The sequence below is a fragment of the Sinocyclocheilus rhinocerous genome, unplaced genomic scaffold, assembly GCF_001515625.1.
Source record: "Sinocyclocheilus rhinocerous isolate Xijiao unplaced genomic scaffold, SAMN03320098_v1.1 scaffold1325, whole genome shotgun sequence".
Classification (NCBI taxonomy): Eukaryota; Metazoa; Chordata; class Actinopteri; order Cypriniformes; family Cyprinidae; genus Sinocyclocheilus; species Sinocyclocheilus rhinocerous.
This window is the reverse complement of record NW_015659004.1, coordinates 538,453-557,603: the sequence shown is the minus strand read 5'-3', so window position 1 is coordinate 557,603 and position 19,151 is coordinate 538,453. Positions and strand designations below refer to the sequence as shown.

Here is a 19,151-nt window from a genome sequence, read left to right as displayed (position 1 = left end):
AGAAAAATGGTATATCAAATCATTCTGTTATAACATAGTTGAGAATTATCTTTATACAAAGTTCCTAAAAATCCTGAAAACTAAAAATGTATTGGTGATTTTACAAAGAATCAATTGTATTTGCCTATGCATGTTCATTCATGTCTTTTTATTTTATTTTTTTTAATTGAGTCCCGATGTCCTCTAGCAAGGACATAGCATTACTTATGAATGAAATATCATTTTTACATTTTTTTTTAATGCTCTAAACAATGGCATGAAAAAATACTATTATTTTCCTAAAATGTATATTTTAAAAATTTTATATTTTAAAGGAACAGAAATTTAAGTTATTCATCTTGCCATCCACTGTGATGGCAAAAAAAGTGCATTCTTATATTAAAAATTGGTGCAACACAGTCAGTTACGGGAAACACATTGACCGTTGCCGTTTGGAGTCACGAACGTCAAACCTGGCAGGACCTGGCATTTGGTATGTGGAGATGTTTGTGTCTGTTTCATTCGGTCCCACCCTGCATGGAATCTCTTGGTCAGAAATGCCTTGCCCCTGACAACTGCTACAAGGACAAACAGAGAAGACAGCTACAGTATGCACATACAACCCTTACTGAAGTAATAACCAGGAGATGTTATAAGAAACTGATACCATTTGACCCAAAGTTGGGTTGAAACAACCCGGCATTTTTAGAGTGTATGTAAATGAAATGGATTATTTTGCCCATTATTTGAGCATACTGTACCATGTATTTTTAGGCATATTAAAGTATCATACTGGTAGCTTAGCAGCTTGCTAATGTCAAACTCTCGTGAAATCAATTCGATCAATCACGTCAAGTCAATTTGTGTAAGTGTAGAGCTTTTTAAATCAGTCACTTTTGAGGTTTCATGACATGATGCTGACTGAAGGCAGCAGCCTATGAAGGCAGTAAAAAGTAAGTTATGGATCATAGCTCTGGCTACCACATGCCCAATTACTAAAAAAAAAAAAAATGGTTTACTGTCCACACTGTGGCTGAAACCTCTGACGCCTGTAATAAGAATTGTAACTACTGAAATATTGATCAGAATCACACTGACTTCTTTTTAATCATAAAAGGATGTTTATCTTTGGGTACTTTGTTATTGGCTGTGTCGGTCGTGTCGTGTGGCGGCACTGTAAACACTTTCATCTGTGAGCAACTGTGAAATCACGCATCTCTTTCAAATAAGTGAGTAAACTTTGATGCTGGTTATAGCATTATAGGTCCTCGGCTTTAAAAAGCCTGAGCAAAACTCATCTTTAAGAAACGAGCACAGGTCACATTTCATCATAGTCAAATAACAGTTTAATTTCTTCATATTTGGAGCAAATATTTACAGGCCTCTCCTATCCCAATCATCAGAGGCATTGACTCTGAGAAAAGAGACAATAAAACACTTCATTTGCGTATCAGCGTTTTATCTGACTGTGTAAAGCGACATGTCAGTTTGCCCTAAATTTATTTTTAATTATTTTTTAATTAATGAGCTTCCAGTTCAAGTAGTGCGTGGCACTGAAATAATTCCAATTCAGATAATAAACTACAGTAGTTCTTGTGGACTAATCCTGCATAACTGATAAACTCACTCGATGACAAGCAGAAATTGAAAAGATGTTAATATGGCACTTGTACAATCCTGCATAATATGAAACATGGCCTTCTGGGTTTCCAGAAACCAATGAATGGTACTATGCACACATTACGAGGTACCACTCAAATTCAAAGGAAAAGTAGGCACTTGAACACGTAATACTCAGTAACAAAGATGTGCTAATCTCATCATTTATGAATGCCGAAGAAAAAAATCTATTGGTGTGAAAGCTGATTAGTAAAGATGGAAAGACCTCCGTCCAAAAGCCAGTGCTTTGACTCAAATTCAATGCTACAGGCATCAACAAGAGAAAAGAAAGAAAGAAATAGAGAAAGAAAGAAGAAACAGCTGAAACCGATTTCAGAGGGGAGGACTGAAACAATGAGGGAATTAAAGAAAGGGTTTCACATGTAAATTCAAATCAAAATTGCTCTGTGTGAAGATGTTCTTATATTGTCTGGCTTTGATCTCATTCTAAAGAAGATTCATTACTGTCATGCCAATAAATGTGCTAACTTTCGGTTGAAGAGAGAAAGTGGGGGTGGAAAGACAGGACGCCGAGTATGTCTTGTGCATGTAATGATCGCCTGATAATACTTAAGTGCGGAAGGCAGATGTGTTCAGACAGGCAGAGCGAATTAAATCCATGTGTTTATTGCCAAGCATTTCCTCAAAGCTCTTTAATTCTTCACAGTGAATATGATCAGTTATATTGTTGTTCGTAATGGACCACCTGTCGGCAAACTATCAAAGTTATTTTTTCCTAATCATTCAAGATGATTACTATAATGAAATGTGGTTAGCAATAAACCAATTAAATCACTTCGTTTACTACTGAAATTAAGAGGTCTATACTCATTTGGCTACTTTAGAATAAAAGAGACACAAAGGCTTTGGTTAATGACACAGTCTGGGTCACGACTGGGGGAGGGATGGGTCTACAGGCGGACAATACAAGCGAACAATAAAGGCACAATGGCTTTTGGGGCCTAATACTAATGTTGCACTCATGCGTAAACACACACGCCGTCACACAACAAGCCACTTCGAAATTCTTTAAGGGTGTCAGTGTGAGAAATGTTGGGCAACACATGGTAAAAGAAGGTACATGAGCAGAGGAACAATGCAGAGAAGAGGGCCAAGACAGGCTAGATGTAAGTTAGAACCAAAACATATGCACTCATTTAGTATACTCTCAAATACCCTTTCCAAAACAGAAAACCCCAAAAGACTCCCATGGAAGGAAAGTCATTAACTTGGCCATGATGTGAGAAAATGCACAAAATCAGAACATGCTGAAATGGTTAAAGGTGCACTTGAAAATGTTTTGTTTTCCTTTCATAAAATAGTGATGCACCAAAAAAGATTTTTTTTTTTACTAAAAAGTAATGAAAGTCTTTAAATGCAATTTATGATGCAGTGAAGGTGGCAGTAGAGAGGCTAATGCTATTGTTGTTCAGGACAACAAATGAAATTATCGAAAAATACACATTTAGTTACACTATGTAATTCACCTTTAAGCATATGAGCCATTTTATAAAGCTTAACGTAGAAAGATTTTTACACTTTCTTAAGAAAATGCCCTTACTTCAGTAACCCCTTGTACAAATTCCCACACTTGCGGTCTTTGCACTTGACCACTTGACTACTTATATGACGTATTTCCTGTATTTGGCCCAAGTGTCCAAGTGAGGATGAACACCACAAGTGTGTGTAGAACTTTTCATTACCTGATGGGACACACTTAGTGTTGTAAAAATGCAAGTGTTTAGCTTTATTTTTATTTTAAATACTTTGCATTTTAAAATAAAAAATCAGTAATCCCTGTAACATGACACAATTTCATTTGTGGTGATGAAAAGCAGTTGCAAATGTTGTACAAAATAAATATCGCCACTACTCATCTTTGCACCAATAAAATGTGCAACACTTCTACCAAATTATATGTAATAATATCTAATTATTATATTAATATTTAACTTGCATTGGAAAGGTTTCCGTGACCTCTCGCGAGATCTCGGCAAAAAGTCTCACGATTTATTCTCCTTGGTCTTCAAATATGTCTGATATTAATTTAGTGACACTCTTATGGAAATATGATACTATTTTGTAATTGTCATTTAAATCGGACACATTTTTAAACTGTTTGTCATAAATCAACATCTCAGGAAAATGTTATGGGGTTTCAAATCAAAATATGACTTTCTGTTACGAAACAGGACGTTGATTTCATACATGTCCTCAGTTGAGGACACCGGGACTAAAAGCATGTTTATTTCATGTTTATTTCAAGCATGTTTTTTTATTTTTTTTATTTTATGTTTATTTTGGGAGACACAACAAATGAATAGGGAAATAAATTATATTTCAATATTCCTATGAAATATTATATATTATTATGAAAATCTTGTCAATTATTACTCCCATTATTACACTTCTTTTTTCATTACATGTTGCCCCAAAAACACATTAATATGCAAATTAGATTTAGTTTATAGATACATTATATATAATGAGAAAACCTGTTTATGCCATTTTACAAACATTTTGCATAAAGAAAAATGGTATATCAAATCATTCTGTTATAACATAGTTGAGAATTATCTTTATACAAAGTTAAGAAAAAAAATCTATTGGTGTGAAAGCTGATTAGTAAAGATGGAAAGACCTCCGTCCAAAAGCCAGTGCTTTGACTCAAATTCAATGCTACAGGCATCAACAAGAGAAAAGAAAGAAAGAAATAGAGAAAGAAAGAAGAAACAGCTGAAACCGATTTCAGAGGGGAGGACTGAAACAATGAGGGAATTAAAGAAAGGGTTTCACATGTAAATTCAAATCAAAATTGCTCTGTGTGAAGATGTTCTTATATTGTCTGGCTTTGATCTCATTCTAAAGAAGATTCATTACTGTCATGCCAATAAATGTGCTAACTTTCGGTTGAAGAGAGAAAGTGGGGGTGGAAAGACAGGACGCCGAGTATGTCTTGTGCATGTAATGATCGCCTGATAATACTTAAGTGCGGAAGGCAGATGTGTTCAGACAGGCAGAGCGAATTAAATCCATGTGTTTATTGCCAAGCATTTCCTCAAAGCTCTTTAATTCTTCGCAGTGAATACGAGCAGTTATATTGTTGTTCGTAATAGACCACCTGTCGGCAAACTATCAAAGTTATTTTTTCCTAATCATTCAAGATGATTACTATAATGAAATGTGGTTAGCAATAAACCAATTAAATCACTTCGTTTACTACTGAAATTAAGAGGTCTATACTCATTTGGCTACTTTAGAATAAAAGAGACACAAAGGCTTTGGTTAATGACACAGTCTGGGTCACGACTGGGGGAGGGACGGGTCTACAGGCGGACAATACAAGCGAACAATAAAGGCACAATGGCTTTTGGGGCCTAATACTAATGTTGCACTCATGCGTAAACACACACGCCGTCACACAACAAGCCACTTCGAAATTCTTTAAGGGTGTCAGTGTGAGAAATGTTGGGCAACACATGGTAAAAGAAGGTACATGAGCAGAGGAACAATGCAGAGAAGAGGGCCAAGACAGGCTAGATGTAAGTTAGAACCAAAACATATGCACTCATTTAGTATACTCTCAAATACCCTTTCCAAAACAGAAAACCCCAAAAGACTCCCATGGAAGGAAAGTCATTAACTTGGCCATGATGTGAGAAAATGCACAAAATCAGAACATGCTGAAATGGTTAAAGGTGCACTTGAAAATGTTTTGTTTTCCTTTCATAAAATAGTGATGCACCAAAAAAGATTTTTTTTTTTACTAAAAAGTAATGAAAGTCTTTAAATGCAATTTATGATGCAGTGAAGGTGGCAGTAGAGAGGCTAATGCTATTGTTGTTCAGGACAACAAATGAAATTATCGAAAAATACACATTTAGTTACACTATGTAATTCACCTTTAAGCATATGAGCCATTTTATAAAGCTTAACGTAGAAAGATTTTTACACTTTCTTAAGAAAATGCCCTTACTTCAGTAACCCCTTGTACAAATTCCCACACTTGCGGTCTTTGCACTTGACCGGTTAAAGGTGCACTTGAAAATGTTTTGTTTTCCTTTCATAAAATAGTGATGCACCAAAAAAGATTTTTTTTTTTACTAAAAAGTAATGAAAGTCTTTAAATGCAATTTATGATGCAGTGAAGGTGGCAGTAGAGAGGCTAATGCTATTGTTGTTCAGGACAACAAATGAAATTATCGAAAAATACACATTTAGTTACACTATGTAATTCACCTTTAAGCATATGAGCCATTTTATAAAGCTTAACGTAGAAAGATTTTTACACTTTCTTAAGAAAATGCCCTTACTTCAGTAACCCCTTGTACAAATGCCCACACTTGCGGTCTTTGCACTTGACCACTTGACTACTTATATGACGTATTTCCTGTATTTGGCCCAAGTGTCCAAGTGAGGATGAACACCACAAGTGTGTGTAGAACTTTTCATTACCTGATGGGACACACTTAGTGTTGTAAAAATGCAAGTGTTTAGCTTTATTTTTATTTTAAATACTTTGCATTTTAAAATAAAAAATCAGTAATCCCTGTAACATGACACAATTTCATTTGTGGTGATGAAAAGCAGTTGCAAATGTTGTACAAAATAAATATCGCCACTACTCATCTTTGCACCAATAAAATGTGCAACACTTCTACCAAATTATATGTAATAATATCTAATTATTATATTAATATTTAACTTACATTGGAAAGATTTTCGTGACCTCTCGCGAGATCTCTGCAAAAATCTCACGATTTATTCCAAAACATGATGCATGATGGGATACACTAAGCCTGGAATAGCGCTCCGGAGCGGTATTCGAGATAGTGTGGATTTATTGTGCGTGAAGGGCACAGTGCTTTCGTGTTTTGCGCACTCACTTTCTGTCGCGCGCACGCGCTCTCAAGTGGCCAAGAACGCAAGTGTGGGTATTTGGACAAGGCATGAGTCTTTGGGAATTTTGCGCCAACAATGTCTAATTGTTGAAGTTATTCGCCAACTTGTCGAGGTTTCACTCATATCTGTAGCATGAACTGTGCAGGATGAGCTATGTGTTTGTTTGAAGAATAATAATAGTATTCTTTAATAAACACTACTAATGGGTCTTGATTTACTCTGACTTGATAAACAACCAGCTTGGCCGTAGAGTCAAGCGTAGAGGATTTGTTTATATTTATGGCAACTGTGTTTCATTAAGAGTTGGAAGGCAGTATGGTGTTTGAGTGTGCCAGTGGGAGCATGGCAGGGGATTGTGGGAAGGGTGCAGTACGTACTGGAGTGTGGCACTGGGTGTAATTCTGAGCAGTTCTTATTCAGCCCCTGCAGGAGTTTGTCATCCGGGATCAAAAGCCCATCTGACCAGAGCAGCACAGAGAGAGGCTTCAGATACAAGGAGCAGTTTTCATGCCGCGCCGACCCTGCCAGGGCCCGTGCACACGGACACGCGCGTACACAGACAAGCAATCACATCAATCTCGATTTCATTCTATCATGCCTACACTCTCTCTCTCTCGGTTTCTCTGCGTTTTGCCTCCCTCCATCATTATGTTCTCCTCCACTCCACTTTCTCCCCTCTCTTCCTCTGCTTTAGCTAACGCACAGGCTTTTCTTTCCTTTTTGATTTGATAGACATCCCAGTGACCCTAAAACTGTCTCTTGTGATGGATGTGAAGGAAGAGCATGGTAAAGAGATGCCAGTGCTCTCCTCCGTAGAGATATACCCATCCAAAACTACCATCCCATCCCATTCCTTCCTCTTTCTTCTTTCTGCACTGCTTCCTCCTTTTCACGCTCCACTCCTCTTTAACATCTGCACCCTCTCTGCTTGTTACAGCCCACATCTCTTCTCTCATCCCATCTCTCTCGCACCTCTCTTCTTCATCTGATTCTCTGAGGGACCTCGGTGGCGCATCAAGATGTCAGAGCGTTCGAATGCAAACATTCATCACTGGCGTGCATTGAGAGCGTACACACAGAAAGCCACTCAGCGACTGACATGCCTGGCAAGAGTCATAAATACAGAGAGCGCAGCCAAACGACTTGGGACCGTGTGTGAAAGTTCTCAAAAGTTTCAGCTTTTGGGACTGAAGTATTTTAAAAATCTGTTTTGGAATAAAGGAAAACCCACAAAGACACCTGTTGATGCATGCTGTATGTACAGCAGCACTATTCATTCACTATGAATTTAACATTGGTCTTTTTTAGAGAGAAAAGGGAAGGAAATACCATGACCTACCTTGTATTTTTAACAGCTTCATGACAGGAAGAAACCGGCTCTAATTGCATTGCATGAAGGAGCATGAGTCTCACAGGGTTCCCACAAATTCTGACCAATGAACTTCCAAAACTGTATGTCTCTTATTAGCAGTGGCGGCTCGTCGGGGGAGGCAGGGGAGGCACGGCTCGAGCCGAGTCATACCACGCAGTGGAAAAACGCCATTAGTGTGCCTCCTCTATTTTAAAACCCACGAGCCGCCACTGCTTATTAGTCAATACTTGGGATTACTGCATAATTCACTGGGTAAAAGAGCACTTTCTTGCATATTAAATGCTTCAGATTTTCAGTGACATTTAATAATATGAAATTTATAATTATTTTAAGATTTCTTAGCATTTCCAGGTTTTCCATTACTGTCAACATTCTGGTCTCAGATCAACAGATCTTAACAAGGCAATGCTCATAAAAAAAACTAAATTTTAACCTTCAAATTTGTGTTATTTCATGTAAGATATCATATTAATGGTTTCCACCTTCGTCTATAATAGTCTCTAAATTCTTTCCATGAGCAGACCCTGACAGTGATTCAGAAGTTGAGCTTACGTTGAACTTGAAGTGGCCTGCTTCTAAATATAACTTTTGAATAACAAATGTTCAATTTCTTCAAAAGTGAAGCTTTGAATGATGAGAGACACAAATCCTTGAGGGATTTCAGGTTTAAAAAGAATAAACTTGATTAGTGAAAACTGATCGCTGCACTGCATGGAATCAAACTAGTATGATGTTTCACAAAGCAGTGATGACTCCGTTTCTGCCTGACGGGATGTGATCAATAACCTTCTGACCTCCTTAAGGTTGGGGTTTGGGCCACATCCAAAGCCATAGCAAGACCTTGACATTAACACGGGGAGAAAGCTGAGTCTGCAAGCACGCAGAGAAAGTGAGAGAGGGAAAAAAGTGCCAGCCACCAATGCTAAAGAAAAGTCACAGGAGTGGGTGTTCTTGCAAACTGTTTTGAGTTGAATGCATTCATGCGTCTGCATTAATGCAACCACCAAAAGAAAGAGAGATGGATTTCACAGCCCCAACATTGAAAAGCCCACAGCATCTCCATACCAAATGCATTTAACACGGTGAGGCGTTGCTTGCAATACAATCGTACTTTTGAATCTTTTAATCTTGCTGCCATTTTAAAGACTGAGATGCTCCCACGCGTGGAACGCAAAATCTGTGCTCTGCTTTAAAACATCCTAATTCAATCAGTAACACACCGCCCCCCCCCCTTGAAAAACAGCCTGACGGGTACCAGAGCGACCCAGCTGGCACCGTATGCAGTCTACAGCCTGATGAAGTCGATTCCAGTCAAGGCTTAACTGAATTCTGCTCTGAATCATAATTCTGAATCTCAGAGTGTGCCAGCGTCCTTTCCTTCACAGCCTTTCTCTTTCACACGCATGCACTTCGTAAATTCATGCATCCTGCTCCCTCTACTTGTCAGTTTGACGCTCAGTCAATACGACGTGTGTGTGACCTGAGAAAATGTGCATGTTGACAGCATATGACCTTTACCGCTTTTGTTGAGACACACACAGGCACGATCACCCACCCCTCTCTCTCCATTTCCCTCATTCTGTCTGTTCATCTCTTTTCCTTGTCCCCCTTTGCTTCTCTCTCTATATGTCTCTCTTTTCATTTCAATCCAACCTAGTCCCCTTGTGTCTTAGTTTATGTCCCTCCTTTCCTCTCTGCCCCTTATTCTTTTCTATTTCAGGTTCTCTTAAAAATCATGTTACAACAATACAGTTTTATACATGCATTTATGCATGCAATAGCATCATTATAATCCACTTTAACAAAATTGGAACTTGGTAAAATATTTACTTGTCAAAATAATGTTTTAAACCCAAGATAAATTAAAAGTCACACAAACTCGTTTTATGATACACAACTCGAAACTTACCTTGAGCGCGCAACATGTGGGTATTCCAGAGGAACACAAGGGCAAAAATCCAACCCCACATCCCACACTTCGCTTTCCCAGTCATCACCTTCTGTGTATTTCCTTGGCGGTGAATAATCCCTTTAACTTTGCCCTTGATAAGTGGGCTCTGACCCCCGCTAAAGCTGGAATCTATAACCTCGGCAGATGTGGAGGTTTGTGAGAAAAGCCTAAAGTGCGCGCTCTGCTTCGCCGCATTTACGAGGCGATTCTCATTCATCCCACACGCGGGAGAGTTCAGCTCCGAGTCCGTGACTTTCCCGGTCGCTTTACTTTCATGTCTCACGGCTTTCGGGAAGCTCTCACCCTCATCCGCGCATTTAGCAGTGAAAAAAACGAGACCTTCCAACCAAAAGGACCAAGTCTCCGTACGCTGCTCCAAAATTGCCGACACGCTCCGCGAACATCCCTTCATTAATCGCGAGCCTCTCTTCTGTGTCCCGAGACGGCTCATGATGTTTCAGTATTGATTCCAGTTAAGTATTAATACGTTTGAGTGTACCGGATTTAATTTATCCGCTTAGAGCGCCAATATCTCCTGTAAAGCCACGTTGTTTTGACGTATTCGCAGTCGGATTATCTACCCGATAATTTCGAGCATTTTCACGGCATTCAGCGACTCTTGAAGAATCCCTTACAATCCATATCGGTGCTCATTAGATGTGCCTTTATCCGTTTGGAGCAGTTCGCTGGAAATGTTGCTTTAGGCTATTAATCTAGTTAAGTGTAAGGTTACACATAAGACTTTTTGTATCCAACAGGTTAAGCAAGACGCAAAAAGAACCAAGTACGTCCAGCATAAATTCCTCGTAAACGAAAAAACACCTGTGAACAGAAAAAGCAGACGTCATAAGTATGCAAATTACGAGCGGTGTAATATGACTTAATTCATAAACCTTCTGAGGAGATAATAAATCAGATATAGCCTACATTTAATAAATTTCTTTGAAAAGGTGTGTTTTGGGAATAATAGGTATACTTCCAAAAACTTAAATAACAAAACAAACCTAAAATGTTGTAGGCTATCAGTTTTTTTCACAACCAGTCAGCTACTTTGATTAAGACGAAAATAATAACTTGCAAATCAGTAAATTAGTCTAATGAATTCAGTACCTGAATGATTCATAAGGGGTTTGATTCACTAAAAACTGGCATAAAATCATTTGCCCACCACACTTGTACCGCTGCATGTCTTTGATTCACTAAAAAGAGCCGACTCTTAAGAGTCACTCCTTTGGGAATCGGATTACGCTGGATACGCTCTGTGTTTTTGATTCACTAAAAAGAATCGATTTATAAGAGTCATTCTTTCGAGCTCGGACTAGAGTCGCGTTGTAGCTTCAGGAGCAGGGTGTTTGTAAATTGTGAGACAGGAACACTGAAAAAAAAAATGATTCATTGAATTTACTCAATTTTGTTAAGGTAAGTGGTTGCAATCAATTTATTTTAGCTACATTTAAATAAACAAATTTTGCTGAAAGTTAGTCAACTAAATTTGTTTATTTAAATGTAGCTGAAATCAATTGATTGCAACCACTTACCTTAAAAAAACTGAGTATCATTTTTTTCAGTGAACTCTCAAGAGTATTTTAATGCGGTATAATATCAGACGAATACAAGTTAAAGAAAAAATCAATGCAAATAAACGTCATGTTAACTATTTTGTGCTTGTATTTATTTTAAAAAATTATGAATAAGGACCGGTTCTCATTTCCAAATCCTAATTGTAAACATAGACCAACGCTCACCTTCATCAACGGTTAAACTCTGTTCCAGCAGTTAATCCTTAAAGTTCGGTTTTGCAGTGAATCGATGTAAATTATCTTTGAAAAGTTAAATGAAAGTCCTCAGCTAACGTTCTTGCGGTGTGGATGGCTGAATGAATTCATCAAACGAAGAGAACTGAGCTCTGTGGCGGTCACCGAACACCTGCTGCCCGGACCGAAGATATAAAGAAACTTGCAACAAAGCTCCTGTCAGGCAATTCAAAGTTTAGTCGGACGCAAGTAAAATTGCCACTTCTTTAAAAGGCTTTGAATGAGCGGCTCGAGTTTCTCTTCTCTGGAATAATAATTTGTACAGAGCTGAATTTGAAGTTGAATGCAGCGTCCCACGCGCTCCGCCCTGCTGAGCGCTGATTGGTTCCCTCTTCTGCACACTACAGCCTATTTTTCATGGAGAGCACGTGGAAAAGGAGAAGCTTCTGAAACACGGTGCCATGCGCCCCCAATCAGACAGGAACATTTATGCTGGAAAGTCACACATGAAAAGTTTTCAAACCTCTTTTTAGAAAGTTTAAGTCTCAGAAAGGTTTTTTTTGTTGTTGTTATTACGTAATAAATACTGCTGCGGAGTTCTATAAAGGGTACAAAAGTATTTATTTTACACACATGTTGTTCCAAACCTGAATGATTTTCTTTCACCTGTGGATTTTTTTATTTTTATTTTTTTCAAAATGTCTTGACAGATCATAAAAACACCCATATACATGTAACTTGCACTATATTCCAAGACTTCTGAATAATAGGCTATACACGCAAAGGAACATAATGAAATTTAAATGGTTATTTATTGAAGTAGCCTACTTGCATTCAAATAAAGACTCATCAAGTGTTTATAGAGAATACTTGCATGTGCTGATTTGAGAGCTATGATTTGAATTTAGTCATGTTCCTCAAACAGAGCAATCAAATGGCTTTAGGGATAGCAAACGCGTTGCATGGACCAGTTTTGGGATAGCCTTCTCCATTTTTCCATTTTTAGGTTGGGAGCAACATTAAAGGGGTCATATGATGCGATTTAAATTTTTCCTTTCTTGTTTATGCTCAAACAGCAACATTACACACTAACTAACGTTAAAAAAATTGTGAAATCGCAATGAACCATCCCTTTAAGGGGCGTAACATTTCCGTCACACGCTTGAGGTATTCAGCCAATCACAACGCACTGGATAGATGGCCAATCAGAGCACACCTCGCTTTTCAGACCGATGAGCTTTGTAAAAATCGACTGTTTCAGAAAGGCGGGGCATAGAGGAGAAACAATAATGTACAGTATGTGGAAAATAATGTGTTTTTTAACCTTAAAAATAATTAAAATTAACAAAATAATTTTCTTTTTAGCAACATCATATGACCCCTTTAAGGGGAGCTAACGAGAACAAAATTGTCATTTATAGATGAACTCTTTCTCTAATTCCTGCAGAAAAAATGCTTGGTAAACAGTAAATTAAAAAGTGAATATGAAAATTGATATGAAAAATCAGAGAGGTTAGAGTGTCAAGATCAATGTGCTAATATTGAGCCAGCATAATGATTCTTATTAAGAAAATGTTGTTTTCCTTAAATGAGACACAGATAATTAAAACTATCTATGTCATAGTCAGAGTCAGAGTCTATTCAGGATTGCATTTATGGTCATAGCAGGATGACACTGGATGAAATGAATATTGGAACTGTGGCATTGATCTTTTTTCAAATAAATTTACTTTAAGACAGGTTGACAGAGTTCAGAGTTGTTTAATGGCATTTGCAATTGGCTGCGGGGGGTTGGCTGGCTGCGCTTGCTCCCGTCACTGAGAGCAGTTTCTTCATTTCTCGGTGGCAAAATGTGTTAATACTCTGGCCTCTGCCTGTGCTGGTCATTCCTTGGTTTCTATTAAGTATGTAATTGGAACAACTAATTCCAAAACCAATTTGATTTGCAATTACGTCCATCCCCATTCCAGGGCACTATTCGTTTAAAGCCTGTCTTGCTCAGACAGCGATAGTGGACTGATATGAGGACACAGGTGTGTGCGCACACACACAGATACCAATCTTCTGCTCTGCCTTGAATTAAATGTTCCTCAAGCCACATCTCTTAATGTGTTTTTTTCCAATACATAAATGGTTTTCACTCACTCCATGTCAGAGGTACTTGTTAAATCCAGAAAAAAATTAGTTTAACCAACCACAACCTGTTAAAGGAACAGTTCACCCACATTTGAAAATACTGCCATCATTTAGTCACCCTCTTGTCAGTCCAACTTGTATGACTTTCTTGCTTCTAGGGAACACAAAAAATAGAAAATTTTAAGTTAAGTTGAGCTCTTTTAAATGTACTAACAATGAATGAGGCTAAAGCGTTAAACATTCAAAATGGATGCAATAGTACGCTATATGCTATATTCCAAGAAGATGAAGAGACTCTATAATAATTTAAAGGGATAGTTCACCCAAAAATTTTAATTCTGTCATTAATTACTCACCCTCATGTCCTTCCAAACATGTAAGACCTTCATTCATTTCTGGAACACAAATTAATGTTTTCAGCCCACAAAGGTAGTAAGGACATTGTTAAAACAGTCCATGTGACATCAGGGGTTCAACCATAATGTTATAAAGCTACAAGAGTACTTTTTGTGTGAAAAGAAAACATAAATAAGACATTATTCAACTATTTCTTCTCTTCTGTGTCAGTTTTCGCCACGCGTTCAGGAGAGAACCACGACGCATGCGTGTGTTGCTGCTGACGCAAGAGCTGCTCAAGCATATCTGGTAATCTTCTCGTCATAGGAGTTATGTTGCCCACTACAGTTCAGTACAGGTGTCAGAACTGCTGTCTCCTTTGCAGATCTTTATTTGTGTGTGCAACAGAGCAATTCTGAAATTTGTTTGATCATTTGCAGATTTTCTAAGCTCTTCATGTGTTATAAGCTCGTAAAAAATACCAGCATATGGACGCATGCGTGTGTTGCTGCTGACGCAAGAGCTGCTCAAGCATATCTGGTAATCTTCTCGTCATAGGAGTTATGTTGCCCACTACAGTTCAGTACAGGTGTCAGAACTGCTGTCTCCTTTGCAGATCTTTGTTTGTGTGTGCAACAGAGCAATTCTGAAATTTGTTTGATCATTTGCAGATTTTATAAGGTCTTCATGTGTTATAAGCTCGTAAAAAATACCAGCATATGCATACATATACAATGAGCCCATTTAGCCAAGCACGCAACATTGTTTTGAATGTTCAGTAAGTTTGCAAAATATACGTCATGAAAGCTGTCCAATCGGATTGTGACTATATATATATATATCCTAAATGTACAATTTAATTAATGATTATTAACAATGTGACTAATAAAAACTAATTAAAAAATAATTGGTATTTTATGGCTTCAGAAGACTTGGAATATAGTGCACAAGTCATATGTTGTATTTCTATGATACTTTGTTTTGTGTTCAAATTTTCTCCTCTTTTGTGTTCAACAGAAATGTCAGCTATGCTCAGATTCAGATAAAGTGGAGTGTGAAAACTGACATCAAAGCAATCAAAATTCAATCAAAACACTTTCCCCAGTTTCAGTCCTGGCATAGTTACTGTGTTTTGCATTTGTAGGGCAATATTCCTTATATTAGCTCATCTGATGAAGGTTTACAGTATAGATTATTACATTTGATATGAATGTTCATCTATAAGAAAAAAAAAAGGCTGGATAAGGAACACATACTACTGGATAAAATCATGATTACCGACAAACAGATACTTAGTCTACAAATAGCACCACCTAATATAACATCTACTGAAACTCAAGCTGGAATGTATTCAGTTGCTGGTCGTTGAACTCTCATGCTTCTGTCAATCATATTTACGAGCGTGCATGAAGATGCCCTAATCAAGACATTCTTAAGTCAACACGCTCTTTGAGACACTGACCAGTTTTTCGTTTCAAGGGATCTAATTGCTTTGTGAAGAGTAAGAGTTTTCCAGATGGATTTAAGCATGTGTGTGTGTGTGTGTGTGTGTGTGTGTGTGTGTACAGAATTAAATGTTCCTCAAGCCACATCTCTTAATGTGTTTTTTTCCAATACATAAATGGTTTTCACTCACTCCATGTCAGAGGTACTTGTTAAATCCAGAAAAAAATTAGTTTAACCAACCACAACCTGTTAAAGGAACAGTTCACCCACATTTGAAAATACTGCCATCATTTAGTCACCCTCTTGTCAGTCCAACTTGTATGACTTTCTTGCTTCTAGGGAACACAAAAAATAGAAAATTTTAAGTTAAGTTGAGCTCTTTTAAATGTACTAACAATGAATGAGGCTAAAGCGTTAAACATTCAAAATGGATGCAATAGTACGCTATATGCTATATTCCAAGAAGATGAAGAGACTCTATAATAATTTAAAGGGATAGTTCACCCAAAAATTTTAATTCTGTCATTAATTACTCACCCTCATGTCCTTCCAAACATGTAAGACCTTCATTCATTTCTGGAACACAAATTAATGTTTTCAGCCCACAAAGGTAGTAAGGACATTGTTAAAACAGTCCATGTGACATCAGGGGTTCAACCATAATGTTATAAAGCTACAAGAGTACTTTTTGTGTGAAAAGAAAACATAAATAAGACATTATTCAACTATTTCTTCTCTTCTGTGTCAGTTTTCGCCACGCGTTCAGGAGAGAACCACGACGCATGCGTGTGTTGCTGCTGACGCAAGAGCTGCTCAAGCATATCTGGTAATCTTCTCGTCATAGGAGTTATGTTGCCCACTACAGTTCAGTACAGGTGTCAGAACTGCTGTCTCCTTTGCAGATCTTTATTTGTGTGTGCAACAGAGCAATTCTGAAATTTGTTTGATCATTTGCAGATTTTCTAAGCTCTTCATGTGTTATAAGCTCGTAAAAAATACCAGCATATGCATACATATACAATGAGCCCATTTAGCCAAGCACGCAACATTGTTTTGAATGTTCAGTAAGTTTGCAAAATATACGTCATGAAAGCTGTCCAATCGGATTGTGACTATATATATATATATATATATATCCTAAATGTACAATTTAATTAATGATTATTAACAATGTGACTAATAACAACTAATTAAAAAATAATTGGTATTTTATGGCTTCAGAAGACTTGGAATATAGTGCACACGTCATATGTTGTATTTCTATGATACTTTGTTTTGTGTTCAAATTTTCTCCTCTTTTGTGTTCAACAGAAATGTCAGCTATGCTCAGATTCAGATAAAGTGGAGTGTGAAAACTGACATCAAAGCAATCAAAATTCAATCAAAACACTTTCCCCAGTTTCAGTCCTGGCATAGTTACTGTGTTTTGCATTTGTAGGGCAATATTCCTTATATTAGCTCATCTGATGAAGGTTTACAGTATAGATTATTACATTTGATATGAATGTTCATCTATAAGAAAAAAAAAAGGCTGGATAAGGAACACATACTACTGGATAAAATCATGATTACCGACAAACAGATACTTAGTCTACAAATAGCACCACCTAATATAACATCTACTGAAACTCAAGCTGGAATGTATTCAGTTGCTGGTCGTTGAACTCTCATGCTTCTGTCAATCATATTTACGAGCGTGCATGAAGATGCCCTAATCAAGACATTCTTAAGTCAACACGCTCTTTGAGACACTGACCAGTTTTTCGTTTCAAGAGAGCTAATTGCTTTGTGAAGAGTAAGAGTTTTCCAGATGGATTTAAGCATGTGTGTGTGTGTGTGTGTGTGTGTGTGTGTGTGTACAGTATGCCTGCATATCTATCAGCAATTCCATGTTGTCAATCAAACCTGAGAACTCATGGGAAATGCTTTACCAAACAGGCCAAATCAATAACAGGTTAGAATAAGGTCAAACACTCAGCGACTGATTCTGATAAGCTCTGATTTAAGTAAAAGCCCACCGGCCTGATACGGGAATATGATATATATGAAGCATACAAATTAAATAGTGAATTCAAAAGCCCTAATGGTATTAGTATACCTATAATTTTCCACAGTTGTTCCATTAGCAACCAATGTCTGTGAATAATAGTTCAGAGGGGGGCAAAAACATTCAGGACGTTTGATTCTCAGCCTGTGTTTCTCATGCCTGGAGGCGAAGTCTCTATTGCATTACAACAGAGAAATCTGATCCTTCACCACCACCCATTAGTAAAAGAGAGATGTTCTCATTCTTCCATTTCTATCACTGGAGTAAAGGAAAACGAAAGGAGGGAAAGGGTGTGTGTATGTGTGTAGCAAACCAATACAGTGGGCAACTCCTGAAAGAGAACAGGAGAATGAGAGATAGCCGTAGAGTTACAGGCCACAGACAGACTGTCAGTGACAAAATGGAGGAGAGCCAAAGTAGAAGGGTGAGAGAGAAGACACTTGCAGGGGGAGAAGACACTGAAAGTAGAAAAGAGAGTGATGGATAGCCAGAGGAGGGAAGATAAGAGAGGTCTGGAGGAAGTACAGGTATATAATATCCATGCATTACCTCCCGTGAGCTTTCCTATGGGGTGTCTGTAGCCTCAGGATAACACAGATATAGTGTGTCGGACTAACAAATGGAGAAAGTTTGAGAGTGCTAGTGTTACACACGTGTACCTGTGTTAAGCAATGGTGTTACTATTGCACAATTTAATAACCCTATATAAGTATTTCATTTTGACATTTAACTTGTGTTACAGTACAAACATGAATCATACCTTAAATCATGTGTTCCGCTAATTTTTTTTTTACAAAAATATAAATATAATTTGTTTATTTAAATGCACATCATATTAATGTATTGGGTCCCACTTTATATTATGTGGCCCTAATACCTGTGTACTTACATAGTAACTAGATGTGTACATAGTATGTAACCACAGTGTAAGTACACATTGGTACATAGTATCTACAGCTGTAATGTTTGTGTAACTACGCATATGTATATTCATCCAATCAAAACGCTCGGTCCGAGCATTTTAATTGGCTTTCCTACCTGCCAACTTATGTATTAGCATATCTCTGTGCACCCGGTTCGCGCAGATAGGATACGTCATCAGCGCATTCACGCACGCTGTGCAGACAGAGTGAGAATGGCAGACAAACATCAACAACAACCCCGTAAGTACACATTGGTACATAGTATCTACAGCTGTAATGTTTGTGTAACTACGCATATGTAACAACCCACTGAATGGTATGTGTAAATACAAATGTGTAACAGGACATTGGTAACTACACTTTTTGGTAATGAAAGTACAAATGTGTAACAGGACTAACAGCACTTTTTGGTAAGGAAAGTGTTACACTTTATATTAAAGGTGAAACAGGTGATTGTCTTCAGAAACATTTTTTGTTATGCTGGTTGAAAGTCTCTTCACATCCCAATAGCAATCATTAAGTTAAGTGGTCTAAATGTATTTATCTGTATTTATATATTCTGTGGAAGGCGTAGGACCAAGAAATATTCAACCAATCAAAATGCTCGGTCTGAGCGTTTTAATTGGCTTTCCTACCTGCCTGTCAA

At 37.6% G+C, this 19,151-nt stretch overlaps 1 protein-coding gene across 1 annotated transcript in view; it reads right to left on the bottom strand.

The window, feature by feature from the left end:
- The window catches only part of LOC107723157 (protein sidekick-1-like), a 214,505-nt gene extending 204,239 nt beyond the window's left edge, over positions 1–10,266 (bottom strand). The window contains exon 1 of the mRNA XM_016531683.1: positions 9,822–10,266. Coding sequence (XP_016387169.1) covers positions 9,822–10,080 — 259 coding nt within the window. The 5' untranslated portion in view covers positions 10,081–10,266. The remainder of the gene's footprint in view (positions 1–9,821) is intronic.
- Positions 10,267–19,151: the final 8,885 nt, after the last annotated feature.